Source organism: Pundamilia nyererei, unplaced genomic scaffold, assembly GCF_000239375.1.
Source record: "Pundamilia nyererei isolate P.nyererei 1_Seehausen unplaced genomic scaffold, PunNye1.0 scaffold00027, whole genome shotgun sequence".
Taxonomy (NCBI): domain Eukaryota; kingdom Metazoa; phylum Chordata; class Actinopteri; order Cichliformes; family Cichlidae; genus Pundamilia; species Pundamilia nyererei.
The window spans coordinates 164,724-180,308 of NW_005187428.1; the positions used below are offsets into that span (position 1 = coordinate 164,724).

The window sequence follows — 15,585 nt, forward strand, 5'->3', positions numbered from 1 at the left end:
TGCAAAGTTTCCAGCTAAACAATCCTATTGTGTGGGAGTCCCGTTCCTTCACCTGACTAGGAAAAAAAGCATATTCCCTGGATTCTCTGGACTGATATCTGATCTGTCATGTGTATGTTTTTATGTCTTTGCCAACTATTTGTTTACTGCCAACTATAAAAGGAAGATCGAGTGCTTATAAATTAAAAAAGAAAATCCTTAAGACACCGTCATTACACTGTCTTTTGTTGGAGACTAAAATAAAGATCAACAGGGTAAATTGGCAATTAATAAAATATTTATTGTACACACACTCTTAATTACACTTACTTCCCTGAAATACTTCAGACAATTTCTCACAAAGTATGTTACACATCAGTATGAAATGTAAAAATGCTAAAAATCATCTATGGCATGTAGAAACAGAAAGCAACACACTGATTTTAATAACACATTGTACAGATTGGAAACAGTTGGCTACACGATGCAGAAAACAAAAAATAGACGTGCCGACAGCGATCTCTACAGAGCGTCGAGTTTTAGAAAGGAGTGTGAATCAGATGTCCTCAGCGACCAGGCAGTAGAAGTCTGAGCGTGCTGCGTAGTTGCGTGATCCCAGGTCCGAGATGTCGATGTCAGAGGGTTTTGGCTCAGCTGCTGAGCTGGTTGCAGCGGGGAGAACTGGAGCTTTGCAAGACAAAGCTTTGTAGACAGGGAGGCGAAGACCTGCGACACAGAGAGAAGGAGAGCGATGCAAAATGTCACTTTCCCCTTCTTTGGTTTGTATTGATTAAATTGTGTGGTGATTTTTTCTGTATGAGTGTACAAATAAAATATTTGTTTTACATTTTTACTGCAAAGTAAAAGGAAACTATTGCTTTGATTTTTTATAAAGACTTAAAATGGGTGCTCTCTGCTGGGCTCTGTCCAAAGTTACCATCACTTGAAAACCTCACCAGCACCAAAGCTTCAACATGAATAATTGTATGCTCAGCTCTTTGTGGCTAAGTGTAGCGGCTTTTTGAAAACTCATAAATCCAGACCTAGGACGAGTGTGTTTATTGCTCTTTACCTTTGGACAGACCCAGCCAAGTTGTTTATGCCATCACAAAGTTAAACTAACCTAAGCCAAGCCAAGCCCACCATCATTTGACTGCAGCGCTTTGTAAATAGTTTTAATTCTTGCATCTAACTTCCTGCAAGAAAACAAACCAATGAACAGTTTTTAACTCTTAAGAACGAAATGAAAGCATTCTCATCAATAGTGAAATGAAAAGTAAATATGTGAAAGACCATTGTGATATAATGCCTTAGTTATGAAGTTAAGTATTAACTATAGCTTAGTCAGTATTTGTTTATTCAAATTGGGAACTAACTAAGTGAAATGAAGAGGGTTTCGACTCTGACGTGGGTTTTTTTTTTGTTTTTAAGTCTTTCAGGTTGAGACTTGTATGAAGGCTGGAACATTTTATGTTGCACTCTTGTGACAACAAGTACAAGAACTGCTGAATAGTTGATGATTTGCATTACTGGATCAAAGTCATTAACAGGTGCTTGTTAAACATGTGAATGCTTGCCTCAGTATTTTTTCCAGATATTAAAATTTTAACATTTTCGTGTGTGTTTCTCACACAAAACCTAGACTGCACCTCTTACCCAGATCACCGGCAGGGTCCGTATCTGAACGGTAGTCCAGGTGGTCCGGCTGAAGGGTCAGCATTGGGTCTTTGTCATCCTCCAGCAATGTCTGAGGGTCACCAGCAGACTCCTTGTGGAAGACAACACTGCGAGGCATTGCTAAAGCTAGCTCTTTCCAGAAGACAGATGAAGGCGTCTGTGCAAACACAAGCACAAAGACACCAAATAACATTCGTCCCAGCAAGCTGCTACAAAGTCAAGCGAACCTTCTAAAGTGCAATGCTATAGTTTTCATTTCATTTTGAATTGATAAAGCTGCTCATTTTTGATATCAATAATGCATGATAGCAAAGTGAAAACAAAGATGTTTCAACTTTTATGAAAGACTGAGAAAAATATGTGAATGCAAAAATGCATGACTGTGGCAGTCACTTTTACAAGCTAACTTAGTGATAATTCAGATCTTCTTGGGGGGGGGGGTCCTCAAAACTTCTGTAAAATAAACACTAGCTTTATCACTATTATTATTCTAGCCTTGAACCTTCCAATAAACTTTTGAGAACGTAGAAGAACACAAAAATCTTCTGACTTGTAACTGACAGATTTCTATCTGCACTGTTACTCTCTGTTATTGTCTCCTCTTCCTGGTTTTCCCTGGTTTGAAGTGGGCAGTGCTACAGTTGAAAATGTAATGGCATGTACAAATGCAAACCAATCATTAAAATTCCCCACATTTTAAACCTAAACATCGTGACAACCAATCAAATCTACCACACCCACAGTGTCCTTCGGATAATGTCAGTCGAAACTATCCATCATATTAGCAAGGAAACAACATATGGCTGGAGTATTACCACAGAGTTGTGTCTCCAGGTAAGTATGGTGAGGCAGTGCTGGTGCTCACTAAGCTGCTGTTTGACCTCTGGCCTCATGCGCTTATACTGACCATCCAACAAGATGAAGATGGGCTGCTGACACAACTCCAACAAGTGCAGGAGGCCTTGTCTAAAAAATACACAGAGCTCCAGTTAAACATAGGACACTGCATATTGGAGCAATTCTGCCCTCAAGTGGTACGATGTAATAATACACAAATTATTACATTTGCTTTCACACTTTCATAACTTGGCTGTTTGCTATATAAATACAATATCATTTTTATTTATAAAGCAAAGTTTAAATAGTGATATTTCTGTGTATTCCGTCCTACCTGAAGTTACTGGAACACCAGTCCTGTTCAAGGTAAGCAAAAGAGAGCAGCACGATGAGGCGCCGAGAGCGACTCATGTTCATTAGGAGCTCTGCAGAAGGATCTGAAAACAGATGGTGCAATTAAAAAGGCAAAAATTAATGTTTTTTACACGAATCAGTGCAGAATATTAAGAACACTCTTACTGTTTCCATAAACATTAGGAGGGTAAGTAGCAGCCATGTGCTGCTACCTCTATAAAAGTAGAAGAGCTGCATCTCAGACTTTGCAGGCCTCAGTCAGCATATTAAAGGTTAAAGTTACAACAGTACAAATAGAAAAAGACTGACAAAGTGTGGCTTGTTTGGAATGTTTGAAAAGTTGCATCTTAGCAAACCACAAGACTTCTGGAACAATGATCTGTGACGGCCAAGACCAAAGTGGAAATGTTTGGCCATGACGCAAAGCACCAAATATAGTGAATACCAAACATAGCATATTAGCACAAACACCTCATACCAACTGTGAAGCACTGTGGTGGCGGGGTGTGATTTGCGCTTGTTTTGCAGCCACAGAACCTGGGCACCTTGTGGTCTCTGAGTTGACCAATGGTGCTGGAGTTTAGTGACTAAGAGGCTGGCAAGGCTAGCACAGAGAGCTGACCAGTGGATTTGAACTCATAACCCTTTTCTGTTTCATTTCTAACATTTCTAACTATTGTAACACTGTGTGGCCTGAGTGTAGTTAACCTCCTAAGACCCGAACTCTTCCATGGCATGCATTTTTAATTTCTCTTTGATATTTGGGCATATTGGGACCTGATGAGTGTAAAAACAAAGAATTGCCAGATTTTTTTTGTTTTACCTGATTTTTGTTCCTGACAAAAATGAGATGCACATATGAGGATATTTGTTTAAAATTTCAATAGAACAGTGGCAGTATAATGTCCTCGTAAGTGGATATCAGGCCCTTGTAGAGCAAAATTTAGTATTTTGGTCTAGACAACCCAAAACGTGATGTCCACATATGTGGACACCGGGTCCTAGGAGGTTAAAGATGAATTTGACTTCTTCAATTTCACACATTCCTGAAAGATGTGAACTCAGACAGTCAAAGACAGCTGTTATACATTAACTCTCACTCTGTCTACAGGTGTGACAGGCAATCTGACAGAAAGTGAGACCTATATTTTTGGTCTTTTTCTGACAGGGACAACTGATTTTCTATGGTTTATACAGAGTGCTGGCTTTCAGCACTTTAACCATATCTAGTCACATATGGGGCAATCTGTCTGAAAGCTAAAGCCTGGTATGAAATTGGGTCATGCAACAGGCACAGCGGTAAATATACAAGAGAAAGCTTGAAAAAGAAAAGAATAAAGGTGCTACAATGCCCCAGCTGTGCATAGACGAATACTCACAAACTTCAATGAACTAAAGCAACAAAGAGTGAGACGAAATTCTTGCACAACGATGTGAGAGACTGATAAACTCGTGAAGAAGTTATTGCTCTGATGTGGTTCTGAAAATTACTGATTCAGAGTGTCCTATAAAAATGATGTTTTTCATGATTTTACATTTCAGTGGGTTACTTAAAATTATATATACTGATCATGAAGCAGGCATGAATGAGGGAAGCAACACAGAAGCAATAGTAGCGCTGCAGTGTGGGAATATCATCATACCTGCACCAGGTAGTATGTCGTTGTCATTGAGGTGCACTTTGTACCCATTTATATTTTCCAGGTGAGGTTTGAGTACGAAGTTGACAAACTTCCTGTCATAGTCATTATTCACATATGAGATATAGGCATCATATAATTTCCCATCTGAAAAGGTTCAGACACAAACATCCAGGTGTTGTTAATACAAAAATATCAGTGCGGCAACTTAATTTAAATTCAAGAGAGGTCTCACCATTGAGTTCATAGTCTCCATACGAGTTCTTGTACCAGAGTTTGATGTTCAGGTGGCACCTCGAGTAAATGACAGCAGCTAAAGCCAGGAACAGGAGGAGGATGACAGCTGCAATCACGGCACCTGTGTGACTGGGGCTGCCTGGACATAGATACCAGAAGCAAAAGGAAAATCAATGGAGAATATAAAAGTAATACTCCAATTAAAAGCTTTTATATTATACAACATATATTGTGGCACAATTTTTAATATACAGTATATTTGAGACTGCAAGTAAACTTTTGGGTGAAAATCCAAGATAAAAAAAAAGCACAGTTTTTTCAATTTAAATGATTAAAGATGTATGCTATATAATTATTCCACCCCGGAAAAAGAACAGCTCAAAGAATTAAAAGCACAAAATTACCATTATATTTATAGAGTATATGTGAATGTCTGACCACAACTGCACAGAAATAGTTTCTTTCCCAGTCTTTGTTTTTTTAAAATAACAATAATGTATACTTTATTGATCCCCGTGGGGAAATTCCTCTCTGCATTTAATCCATTCACCCAGTGAAGCAATGGGCAGCCATTGGGCACCCAGGGAACAGTGTGTAAGGATGATACCTTGCTCAGGGGTACCTTAGCGTAGCCTTTCAGTGGAGTTGAACCCCCGACCTTCTAATCATGGGGGCACCACTCTACCTACTGAGCTATCCCTGCCCCATTTTTTTATTTTATTCTTACCATGTAAAAAAAAGTAGTTACTGCTCACATAATATGTGACTATAGTGCTTTAAAGCATCAGTCTGGACCTGAACTAACTCATTATCAAAAATTATTCAATCAAGACAGAGCTACACAAGCATATCAAGTCAGATTCCTGTGTTTGTTGAGTTTGATGGTCCTGTGTAAGCACTTTAGTTAGTCTTTAATATTTAAGTTTGCAGGGAAAGGGCTGAAAATATAGTGTACGCTTAAACTAACTTCTTTTAGCTGCCGACTGTGTCCAGAGCAGTACATGCAAAGCCTAATGCCATCCACTGGAAGTAACCCACTGACTGTGGATCAAAATTTCAAAGAACCCCATTTAAAAGAAAACACCCTTAGCTGAGTAGATGGAATTTCTCCATTAAATAGTTAGTATTTAAAGAATATGTTTAAATATGGAAAATAGACCCATTATGTATCCTGAATAGCCTCAACTCCTATTTGAGAAACTTGTTTGTTTTTTTTATTTTTACCTAGATTCTTCAGACTGAAGTCAGCAGAAATGTTCCTCACTGTGCAGCTGTACAGCCCAAAATCTTCCAGCTCTCTGAGGGTGATCACTAGGAAGCTATTTATCATCAGCTGGTTGGCACCGGGAGACCTGATATAGTTAGACAGAAGATTAAGCACAGGTCTAAACACAGGTACATTATTAACTTTCGCCAAGCTAATATTCAACGGCTTCAAATCACCATGATGATGTGTTCAGCGAGGAAAGTGTGTGGTTATTGAGGGGATGACCATCTTTACTCCACTGCAACGTGGTGTCACATTGCTTCTCTGCTGGGTCCCAGAAGAGGAGAGCAGTGCAGTTCAGTTTCACAGTGGATCCCACATTTTCCCAGAGTGTTGTCGAGCCCCCGTTAGGTTTAAATTCTGGAGCCTTGGAGCACTGAGACTCTGTGTAAAGACACACAGCTGTTATCCATGTTCACTGCAAGATCTCCAGACAATAGGGGCCTTCATGCCAGGTAGCACCTGAGCCTGTTACTAGAAGGCATGCTGAAACAAAATACCTGTTTGCAGGTATATCCATTCAATTAACCCCTTCAAATCCACACACAAACTCTACAGCAGCTCATTGATTTCGAAATAACTTAATTACTCTAGCACACTGAAACATTACTTTACCTTTAACTAGGAGACGCACAGTAAATGTGACCGTGCTGTTGCTCTGTTGCTTACAGGTGTAATTTCCTTGGTCTTCCAAATTTAGGCTATTAAAGTCCAGGTAGATTTTGCTCTCATTTGTAGGGAGCTGCACGCAGTCCTTTTGCCAGGTCAGCTGTGTTTGAGATGTGCTCTGAGCAATCTTCAGAGGGCACTGTAGTTGATATGGATGCCCGACAAATGCCGCCTGTTCTTTAAACCTACTCTCATCCACGCAAGTTTGACCTTCGTAGAGAAGAAATACAGAGGTTTACTTAGGACAGAGTATTCAGTCCGTGTCAGTGCATTCATATCCCTAAGATAAAATCTGTAGGCTACACCTCAAAGTATTGAAAGACTTAATATTTATATTTACATCTAGATTCAATTAATTTTATGAATCCCCAAAAGGGCAGTTAGTTTGCATCTTACCCAGACAACCTATTTAACAGTCAAATTCACACAGCCTACACTCTTTAAACACTACTCACAAACATTGTTCCAGTAGAAGACACAGATCAACAAACAATGAAGTTAAATAAAAAATATAAATAAAATAAATTAATAGGATTAACAAGGAGAACTGTTTAAAAACTAGCAATCATGGAAAAATTAATCTAAATGATCCTGTCAGGGTTAAGTGATCAAATAGCCGAGGGAATTGAGGATTTTTGAGGATCCATTTGTTCTACACTGGACATAGCAGTGACTTGAGAGCAGCTTCCTGAAATGAGACCACAAAGCATACAAAACATGATCAGGATGGTCAATACTGTTTTTTTCCTCCTTTATTCCCTGTTTTTTCCTGATCAGGTATCATGTTATGTAAGGTAACATGACACCATGCACTGTTGTATCACTAAAAACTGAATCAGATGCCCAACAATCTAGTATGAATGGGATTTATGTTATTTTGGCCCATAAACAAACCACAAAGTAATAAGGCGACAGTATTAGCACAAATCTACCCCTGATGCTTGCTGTATGATCAAATGGATGCAGGCCACAATCCCCCGAAACTGGCTTTACTTCCTTTTAAAGAAACATTTTGCATACAGTCTGTGCATACAAGCAGCTTGCACAGACTCTGTGGAGCGACACGACACTGTGTAGTTTTAGGGCCTGGAGTAAGAGGTTAATGATGTATGAAGGTGAAGTTGTTTACACTTTCACCCATGAAGACGATGAGCAAAGGAGTGTTTCCCTGACTTAGATTATAATAGATTCAAACAATAATAATAATAATAATAATCAAGAAAAACACCAGCGTATTCAGTGTAAACAAATGAGCCTTACCAAATTAAACACATCGTTTAAACTAATGTCAGCTGCTGCTCTATTAAATCCTAACCTGTCGGTCAAGTTGGTCAGCGCATGCGCACATTGTGACGTTAAGGAAAAACCAACAAATATTCGCTCCTCCTTTTGACTTTTCCTCCTTTTCTTCTCTTTTTTTCTTTCAACCCGTCCGGGTCTAAAGTCCGTTTCTGGTCTTGTTGCCGGGCAACAGCATGTGACTGCGTGACAGTGACATGCGTGCACGCAATGACCACATGTGCATTGACCTGGTTGTTTAGCATACTCATCAGCATCTATGACCGCGATAAATAGTTTATAATAAAAACGCATCCACAATGAATACATTGAATACAGCCACAGCTCCCAGCTGTGGAGCTGTTAAGCAGGTGCTCCAAGCAAACTCTAAACCTGCCCTTAAAAACTGATAAGTAAATAACACCCTTACCGACTGCGAGTAAACCTCTGTCCCATAACCCGGAGCACATCAAAGTGAAAGCCACTAAAATCACAGCCATGAGCGGGCAGCTGTTTCCCTCTTCCTCCGTCCTCAGGTGAACACTGAACCGAGTGCAGAGTTTTCTGTTTAACTACATCACTAAACCACAACTTTCCTGGCTTATTATATGGTTACAAACAGAGTCGAGGCGGATATGCAAACGACAGCCTTGCGGTTCACTAACTGCACCTGGAAAAACCTGAAGCTCTCCTGCCGATTGGCTGGCCCTTGGTCATGTGATGCACACACCGACTTTTACCTGCCTTGCACTTTAACTTCCTGTACAGGAAGAAAACTGGCTAAAAAGGGATGTATGTGAATACTGTAACAGAGAGAACAACCAAAATGGTTTGTTGTCAACTTTTTATTTTAGTATTGCTGTTTAGATGTATGACACCCAATATACAGGCGCCATCTGGGCCCGAGAAGCTCTGGCAATAGAGATTATGAATCGCTAGATTTTGAATGCCTGGTAAAATAGAAATGAATAAACACCTACATAATATTAGTTGTTTATTAACAAAGGGTTTGTAAAAGGTGCGTTGAATTACTTTTTCACAACCTAGTACCGGTAAATGTATTACCTAAAGCTTTAAAATAACTTTTTATTACAAATAAAATTTACCGTATTTGACCCCTTCACAGTTTCCTTTTTCTTTTTTGTGTGCATATTTTTCAGATTTCTATTATTCAGACCAATGACTGTAGAAAAACAGTCATTGATTCAGACCGTAAAGCAAGACAAAGACAATACAAGCAAGTATTTGTAATAACTGGTGTTTACTTTGTCATAGCACTGTGAAGGCATTTTGGCCCACTCCTCTTTGTGAATTTTTTTAAATTCAGCCACACAGGATGGTTTTCAAGTATGGATAGTCTGATTAAGGTCATGCCAAAGCATCTCAATCGAATTTAACTTTGGACAGCTACTCATCCACTCCAGGTGTACTTGAGCTTCAGGACATGAACTGATGGCCGGATGTTTTTCTTCAGGATTTTCTGGCAGAGAGCAGAATTCATGGTTTAATTTCAGCAAGTCTTCCTGAAGCAGCAAAGCAGCCTCGGACCATCACTTTACCACCACCACATTTGCTGTTGGAATGATGTTCTTTTTGTGAAATGTTGTGTTAGTTTTATGACAAATATAACGGGACAAAAAGCCTCCAAAAAGTTAAACTTTTTTCTCATCACTGTAGAATATTTCCCAAAAGTCTTGGGGTTCATCAAGATGTTTTTTGGGAAATGTGAGGGAGGCCTTTGTGTTATTTTTGGTTAGCAGTAGTTTTCTCCTTGAACTCCCCTGGATGCTATTTTTGCCCAGTCTCTTTCTTATTGTTGGATCAAGAACTTTGATATTAACTGAGCCAAATGAGGCCTGCAGTTCTTTTGATTGCCTTTGCATTCTTTTGTGACCTTACCACAAGTCTAAATGTCATAAATAAAGTCATTAGTAAAAATTTTATTTTTATAGCACTGCAACCTTTTGCGGCTGAATTTACAGCGAGGAAGACCAAGACAAGGTATGTTGGAAGCAAGAGGCATTTATTTGCCCATTTAGCTCTGGCTATGACAGTTACTCACATGTCAAGCCTTCTCACAGCACGAACAATCACACTCATCTGATGACAACTGGCAGCCTTAAATACTCGCAGCTCTTAAGTTCTAAACCAGTTTTTTACTGTCAGGCAAAATTGAGGTTGAGGTTTTTCTAAATCTAACCGTCCACCAACACTCTACAATACACAATTTTATTAAATGAATATATACATACATTTTACAACTTACATGTTTTGTTTTTTTTGTTTTTTAAAAAACATGTTTTGCAACAAAATGCTAGAAACACAAGGTTACCTTATTGCAGCTGCCCCTTATCACATGACTTCAGGGGCATGCTGGGGATGTAAAAGTTCACTGATGTATGATGTTGCTGCTTCATGCAGACCTCTAAAAGTAGAAATCAGAATCTGAAAGTGGACTTATAAGTTAATGGGGAGCCAGTGCAACTGAGTCAGCAACTGTGTGACATGTGAAGAATTAGTCAGAAGCCTCGTGGAAGTGTCCTGAACAACCTGCAGCTCTGTCAAAGAAGTTTTGTTAAGGGAAGAAAACAATGAATTACAGTAATCCAGGCGTGATGAAATAAAGGTATTAATAACCATCTCCAATTCATGCCGTGACACAGAGGAATTCATTAAGGAATGTTTTAAATCAACAGCTCTTCTTATATTGGTAGTACAAATCCTATTTTGTTTTATGCACACAAAATGTAAACTGCAAATGTGTAATATTTACAATATCTTTGTGATTAAGCTACTGCTTTAAAACCTTTTGTTTTAAAATGTATTTTTCTTGAAAATCAAACTTGAAGACAAAAGACGTGTGGCTTTTTTGCCACTGAATCGAGATTGCTTCTACTCCTATCCGTGGCTTTGCAAATTCAAAAATGCTCACATGTTAAATTAATAGACAATCACAATGACAGATGTTTTCTCTTTTGTATTTAATGATATAAAATGTTATAAAGCAAAACATTTTTGCATCTGAGTTACAAAATACACAATTGGATTCTGCCTGTAGTAAAGCAACAATCATCACAGCGCTTTTTGTGTAAAACAGTATACATTAAGGCATAACACAGTCAACACCCCGTTTACAGTATCAGTATAAATTATCTTTAGTCTTTCAATACAAAACACAGGCTCGTATATATGGAGTTTCTACAGCAAGCAAGTGGTGGATTCTCAATACAGAATAAGAATAATCTCGTGAAAGTTGCGGTCAGTAACATCAGCTGCTGTACACTGGTTTTCTTCAAGACAAATTGCCTTTACAGTCCTTTTAATGGATGACAATCCAGCCACAGGCCTCCATCTGAGCTCCTCAGAGAGATGATTAAGAACCTTGAAGTTGACGCAACACTGCAGTAGTCTGGAGACTTTAATGCACAAGTCAACACTGGGTTTGTGTTGTTCGGGTAACATGTATCCCGTTTACACCGTCATGCTTCAAATGATCTGCAAGAAATAAAAACAAACACATTTTATAAGTCATCATGTATCAACAATACTGTTAAACATTTCAAATTAGAGTACTGTTGAATTTGTGTTTTTTTTGTGTGTGAAAACTATTTTAAACAGATATCACGTGGCAATCGCTAAGGAAGTCAGGCTGTCTACATGAAAAATGTTGGGAAAAACCAAATTTAAATGCACCCTTTTTAATATAGGCATGTTTAAATAAATCTTAATTAGTTTTTTAGTAGCACTACTATCAATATTATTAGTTCTGCAAGCAGAATAAAGGTTTAGCTTTTAAATAGATCTTAAACAACAAAACTGTGTTAAAGCAACTCAATTATGCTTATTGACCAAATACTTGACAAAGAAGCCCTTTGTCCTACTTGTCCGAATCTGTGTAAACGGGCCAGGATGGTTAAACTTGATAGTTTCAGCTGAAAATCAGAGACTTAGGGAAAGTGTACAGTTTAACTTTGGGGCAATAAATGAGCCACCTTTTCACTGCTCATATCAGCTCATGATATTACTGTAATTGAAAGAAAGTAACGTGTAGTAACAAAGCATTTTGATAACACTGACATATTTAGTGTCTCATGTCATGACTTAATAGAGCTAATAGTGATTCAGACACATTCTGAAACCTTTGGGGACACAAGCATTACTTACAGGTACATTTCAGAAGATACATGACATGTCACGCTATTGCACAACAGTTTTGGGGGGGTTTCTTGCATTAAGCAGTCACACGTAAGCATGTATTATCAAAGACTCACTGGAGTTCCTCTTTTAGCCTCTTGAGTTTATCTGAGAGCCTACAGTTCTTCACTTCCATGGGAGCACTCGGTATAAACCAGGCTGCAATGAACTTGCATATGACAACAACATGCTGCAAGCAGAGGGTACATGGTTAGGAAGTGGATCTCATTTTATAAACAAACAAACAAACAAACTAAAAAAAAAACGTAATTTATTATTTTATTAAAAAAGGAGGTAATGGGTTATTTCATACACCTTGGTTTTGTTACAGCCCGACTCTAAGCTCTGAAAACTTTTTCAAAGCTGTCAAAGTTAGAAAATCATTGTGTTGAATACATTGTAGTTAGGAAGAAGTAGCATCCCAATGCAAACTCAAAGACAGACTTGAAACTTGCAACAACCTTTAATTTAAGGTGTATAATAATCCATAGAAGATGGGAACTTACACAGGGAGCACAGCTGAAGCAAATCATAGATAGAAAACCAAAGTACAACACACTGGGTAACAGACTATCACAATAAAACAGGAAATGTTGTCAACACTATGACATACAGACTTGATAGAGGGGCAGCAGAAACACATTGTAACAAACACAGAGATCACAAATATGGGTGACTAACTGGGGGAACAAAGGAATGAAGAAAGATAGTAAGTAAGAATTATAAAACCAAGAATAAAAACCAGAATGTAACAGAAAATGCAAAAGATATTTATCAGTCAAATAAATATACAAAGAGAGGCCAACAAAAGTATAAAATTCTCCCAAACTTAAAGGATGACAAAACCCAAAAACCTTAATAATTAATAGTTACAAGTACCAAATCCTGGATCCAAAACCCAGAGATTGTAACAGAATGCTAAAAAACTGCTCAGGAAAGAGGTGAATGTGTGAATGTAATGCCGTGCTTTGTAAAAGTCCAAAGGTCTTACCTCAAACAAGATGACGAACGCAAAGCGCGCAGCTAAAATGATCCAGAACTGATGGGTATGAGTGTAGTCATCTTTGCTCCTGTAGTCCTTATATCTGTCAAAAGGAACATACTAGATTTTGATCAGATGTTTTTTTTATTTTTTTATTTTTAACTCAAAAACTTAATCTGTAAGAGAAAACTAAAGGAAAACAAACCTGCACAAGAAAGGCTCTTCACCAGGAGGGATGTTCTCGCTGTATTTATATGAACCATTCACACGAAGAAATGGGGCAATGGAGAGAGTGTTGTTGATGTAACCCACCATACAACTTGAACATGAGAAAAAGAAAAACGTAAAAGAAAGCCATATAACCATATAAGCCATACAGCCAATTGCAAAATGTATAGAATTTCGAGAGGCATCCACTTCTCACTCAGTATCTGGTGCAGCTGTGCCTTGGGCACACGGGCCGTAGTGATAACGGTACACAAGTCGGGGGATGAAGTCCGAGGATACACCAATGACCAGCCCATTGACAATGACTGCTAAGACACCAATAGCCTCTAGTATATCTAGCCACACACCTAAGGAGAAGCAGCAGTGTTACTAATGCTCAACATGCTAACAAGACCCACAGTGTCCTGCCTTTTCACAACAGATCTCACCAATATTGTTGGTTTTCTTGGGAACCATCCTCCGCTCCAGAGTGACCATCTTAATGGCATCCAGACGTATCTCTATGACATTATTGATGAAGGCCAACAGAGGAGCGAGAGGAAAGGCTGCCACAAACAGGGTGGTAAAGCTGAACTGGATCACTGAGAACAGAAAGTAAAGATCAATTTTATTTTTTTCCCAATATTAGTTTATCCTTTACTGTCGCTGTTGAAGCATGACACTGAGCACATACCCATTTCCAAAAACTCTCTGAACAGGCTAAAAGAGTCGACATCATTTAGGCGGTAGTTGCTTAGCCAGTCTCGGAGCTTGCAGTTTTCACAAAGTTCATCCCCATCTTTAGTGTCTGAGTCATCTTTCAGATAGCAGTGAGCACATTTCCTCTGTAGTTTCTGGGTTCTTTTTCCTTTCCACAACCGGCATAACCAGCTAATTCAAACAAACCGCTTATGTCAGCACAGATACAAGGTTGAGGCATATGTACAAGTTTGTATGAGATTACAAAGCTCTTTTATACTTACGGTCCAGTGAACTCAAAGACATTGCTGATGGTTTGCTTTAGTACCATGATAATGGTCATTTGGATAAACAGGTCGGTCAGACAACCAGTAGGGTGACACTGCACGAAAAAGTTTAAAATAAAGTCAGAAAGTTTATGTAAAACATCACAAAAATAATAATACATTTGTGTTTCTAAGTGTGGACCGAGCCATACTCACTTCCTCAAGTCTCCAACGGCCTGCAATTTTTACATAATTCCCAGGACGGCCATTTATCCTGTAAATATATATGTATCATTAAAATGTGAATTATTAGTCAGATAAGTCCAAATGATCAAAGACATACAGCATGTTTGAAAAGGTAGAACAATGAGATTTATAGAGAACTGAGCAAAAATCTTGAGCCATCCTTCAATTCTTTGAAGAATTTGATAGAAAAAGGGGGATTTAATGAAACATCTGGAAACGCATAGGGTTTGTACCACTCTAACAAGCTGTAAAGTCAATATCTGGTATGACCACTTTTATTCTTTATTTATTCTTTACTTTTATTCTTTGTTTTATTCTCATTCTTTATTCTTTACTTTTATTCTTGTTATTTCTTTAAATAGCTTTCAGGAATAGTTCTCCAGGCTTCTTGGCTGCCTTTTGTTTCATTCTCTGTCAAGATGATCCCACACTGCTTCAATAATGTTGAGGTCCAGGCTCTGAGGAGGACTGAAAAATGAAGATGCTGCAAATCAGCACAACCACAAATTTTGAAAGGCATTCAGACAGCAGTTCTTACCTGCCAAGAATGAAGGCCGCATAAAACAGTGAGGTGAAATAGGTGAAGAACTGGAAGGTGAACATTTTGACTGTGAAGCTCTTTTCAGTGGAAGCAAACGACCTTATCTCCTCTGGTGAAGACAGAAGTCGTGTTAGTGTACGTCAGCATGCATGCATCTCACTGTTTGGCCAATAGATGGCACAATCGCACATCCTACGAAAGAGCCACATCAATTTTCTCTGATTGTATCTACTTGCTGCAAAAGCGTGACTGATAATGTTTGATCCCTGCATGCCTGTGTGTACATGCACACGTGTGTGCATTTGTGAGCCTCATCACACCAAAACAAGGGCAGCTGCAGAAACACTATCGCAAAAGTGTTTTGATTTCTTGGAATGTGGCTTCTCTTGGTGTGCAGATTTTATCAACATCACCAGGTAGTGCATCAGATAGCTGAAACAATCTTTCCTTCAAAAATGGAAACAAGAATGGGAAAGAATTATATGCTTCTGGAGTTATTCATTTAAAAAAAA

At 38.5% G+C, this 15,585-nt stretch overlaps 2 protein-coding genes across 2 annotated transcripts in view; both read right to left on the reverse strand.

Moving 5' to 3' along the window:
* Positions 1 to 265: 265 nt before the first annotated feature.
* sigirr (single immunoglobulin and toll-interleukin 1 receptor (TIR) domain) lies at positions 266 to 8,592 on the reverse strand. Its single transcript, XM_005727961.1, has 10 exons — positions 8,369 to 8,592; positions 6,607 to 6,870; positions 6,168 to 6,375; positions 5,949 to 6,076; positions 4,723 to 4,863; positions 4,491 to 4,634; positions 2,828 to 2,930; positions 2,472 to 2,622; positions 1,636 to 1,813; positions 266 to 705 (listed from the first exon to the last, which is right to left on the reverse strand). The coding sequence occupies exons 1-10, from the start codon at positions 8,436 to 8,438 to the stop codon at positions 536 to 538; spliced, it is 1,557 nt and encodes a 518-aa protein (XP_005728018.1). The 5' UTR covers positions 8,439 to 8,592; the 3' UTR covers positions 266 to 535.
* Positions 8,593 to 10,965: 2,373 nt separating this feature from the next.
* LOC102192779 (anoctamin-9) overlaps positions 10,966 to 15,585 on the reverse strand; it is a 16,413-nt gene continuing 11,793 nt past the window's right edge. The window contains exons 15-24 of the mRNA XM_005728237.1: positions 15,071 to 15,207; positions 14,503 to 14,560; positions 14,305 to 14,402; positions 14,016 to 14,212; positions 13,771 to 13,923; positions 13,539 to 13,689; positions 13,320 to 13,433; positions 13,124 to 13,217; positions 12,210 to 12,322; positions 10,966 to 11,433 (exon numbers count right to left, since the gene is read on the reverse strand). Coding sequence (XP_005728294.1) covers positions 11,418 to 11,433; positions 12,210 to 12,322; positions 13,124 to 13,217; positions 13,320 to 13,433; positions 13,539 to 13,689; positions 13,771 to 13,923; positions 14,016 to 14,212; positions 14,305 to 14,402; positions 14,503 to 14,560; positions 15,071 to 15,207 — 1,131 coding nt within the window. The 3' untranslated portion in view covers positions 10,966 to 11,417. The remainder of the gene's footprint in view (positions 11,434 to 12,209; positions 12,323 to 13,123; positions 13,218 to 13,319; positions 13,434 to 13,538; positions 13,690 to 13,770; positions 13,924 to 14,015; positions 14,213 to 14,304; positions 14,403 to 14,502; positions 14,561 to 15,070; positions 15,208 to 15,585) is intronic.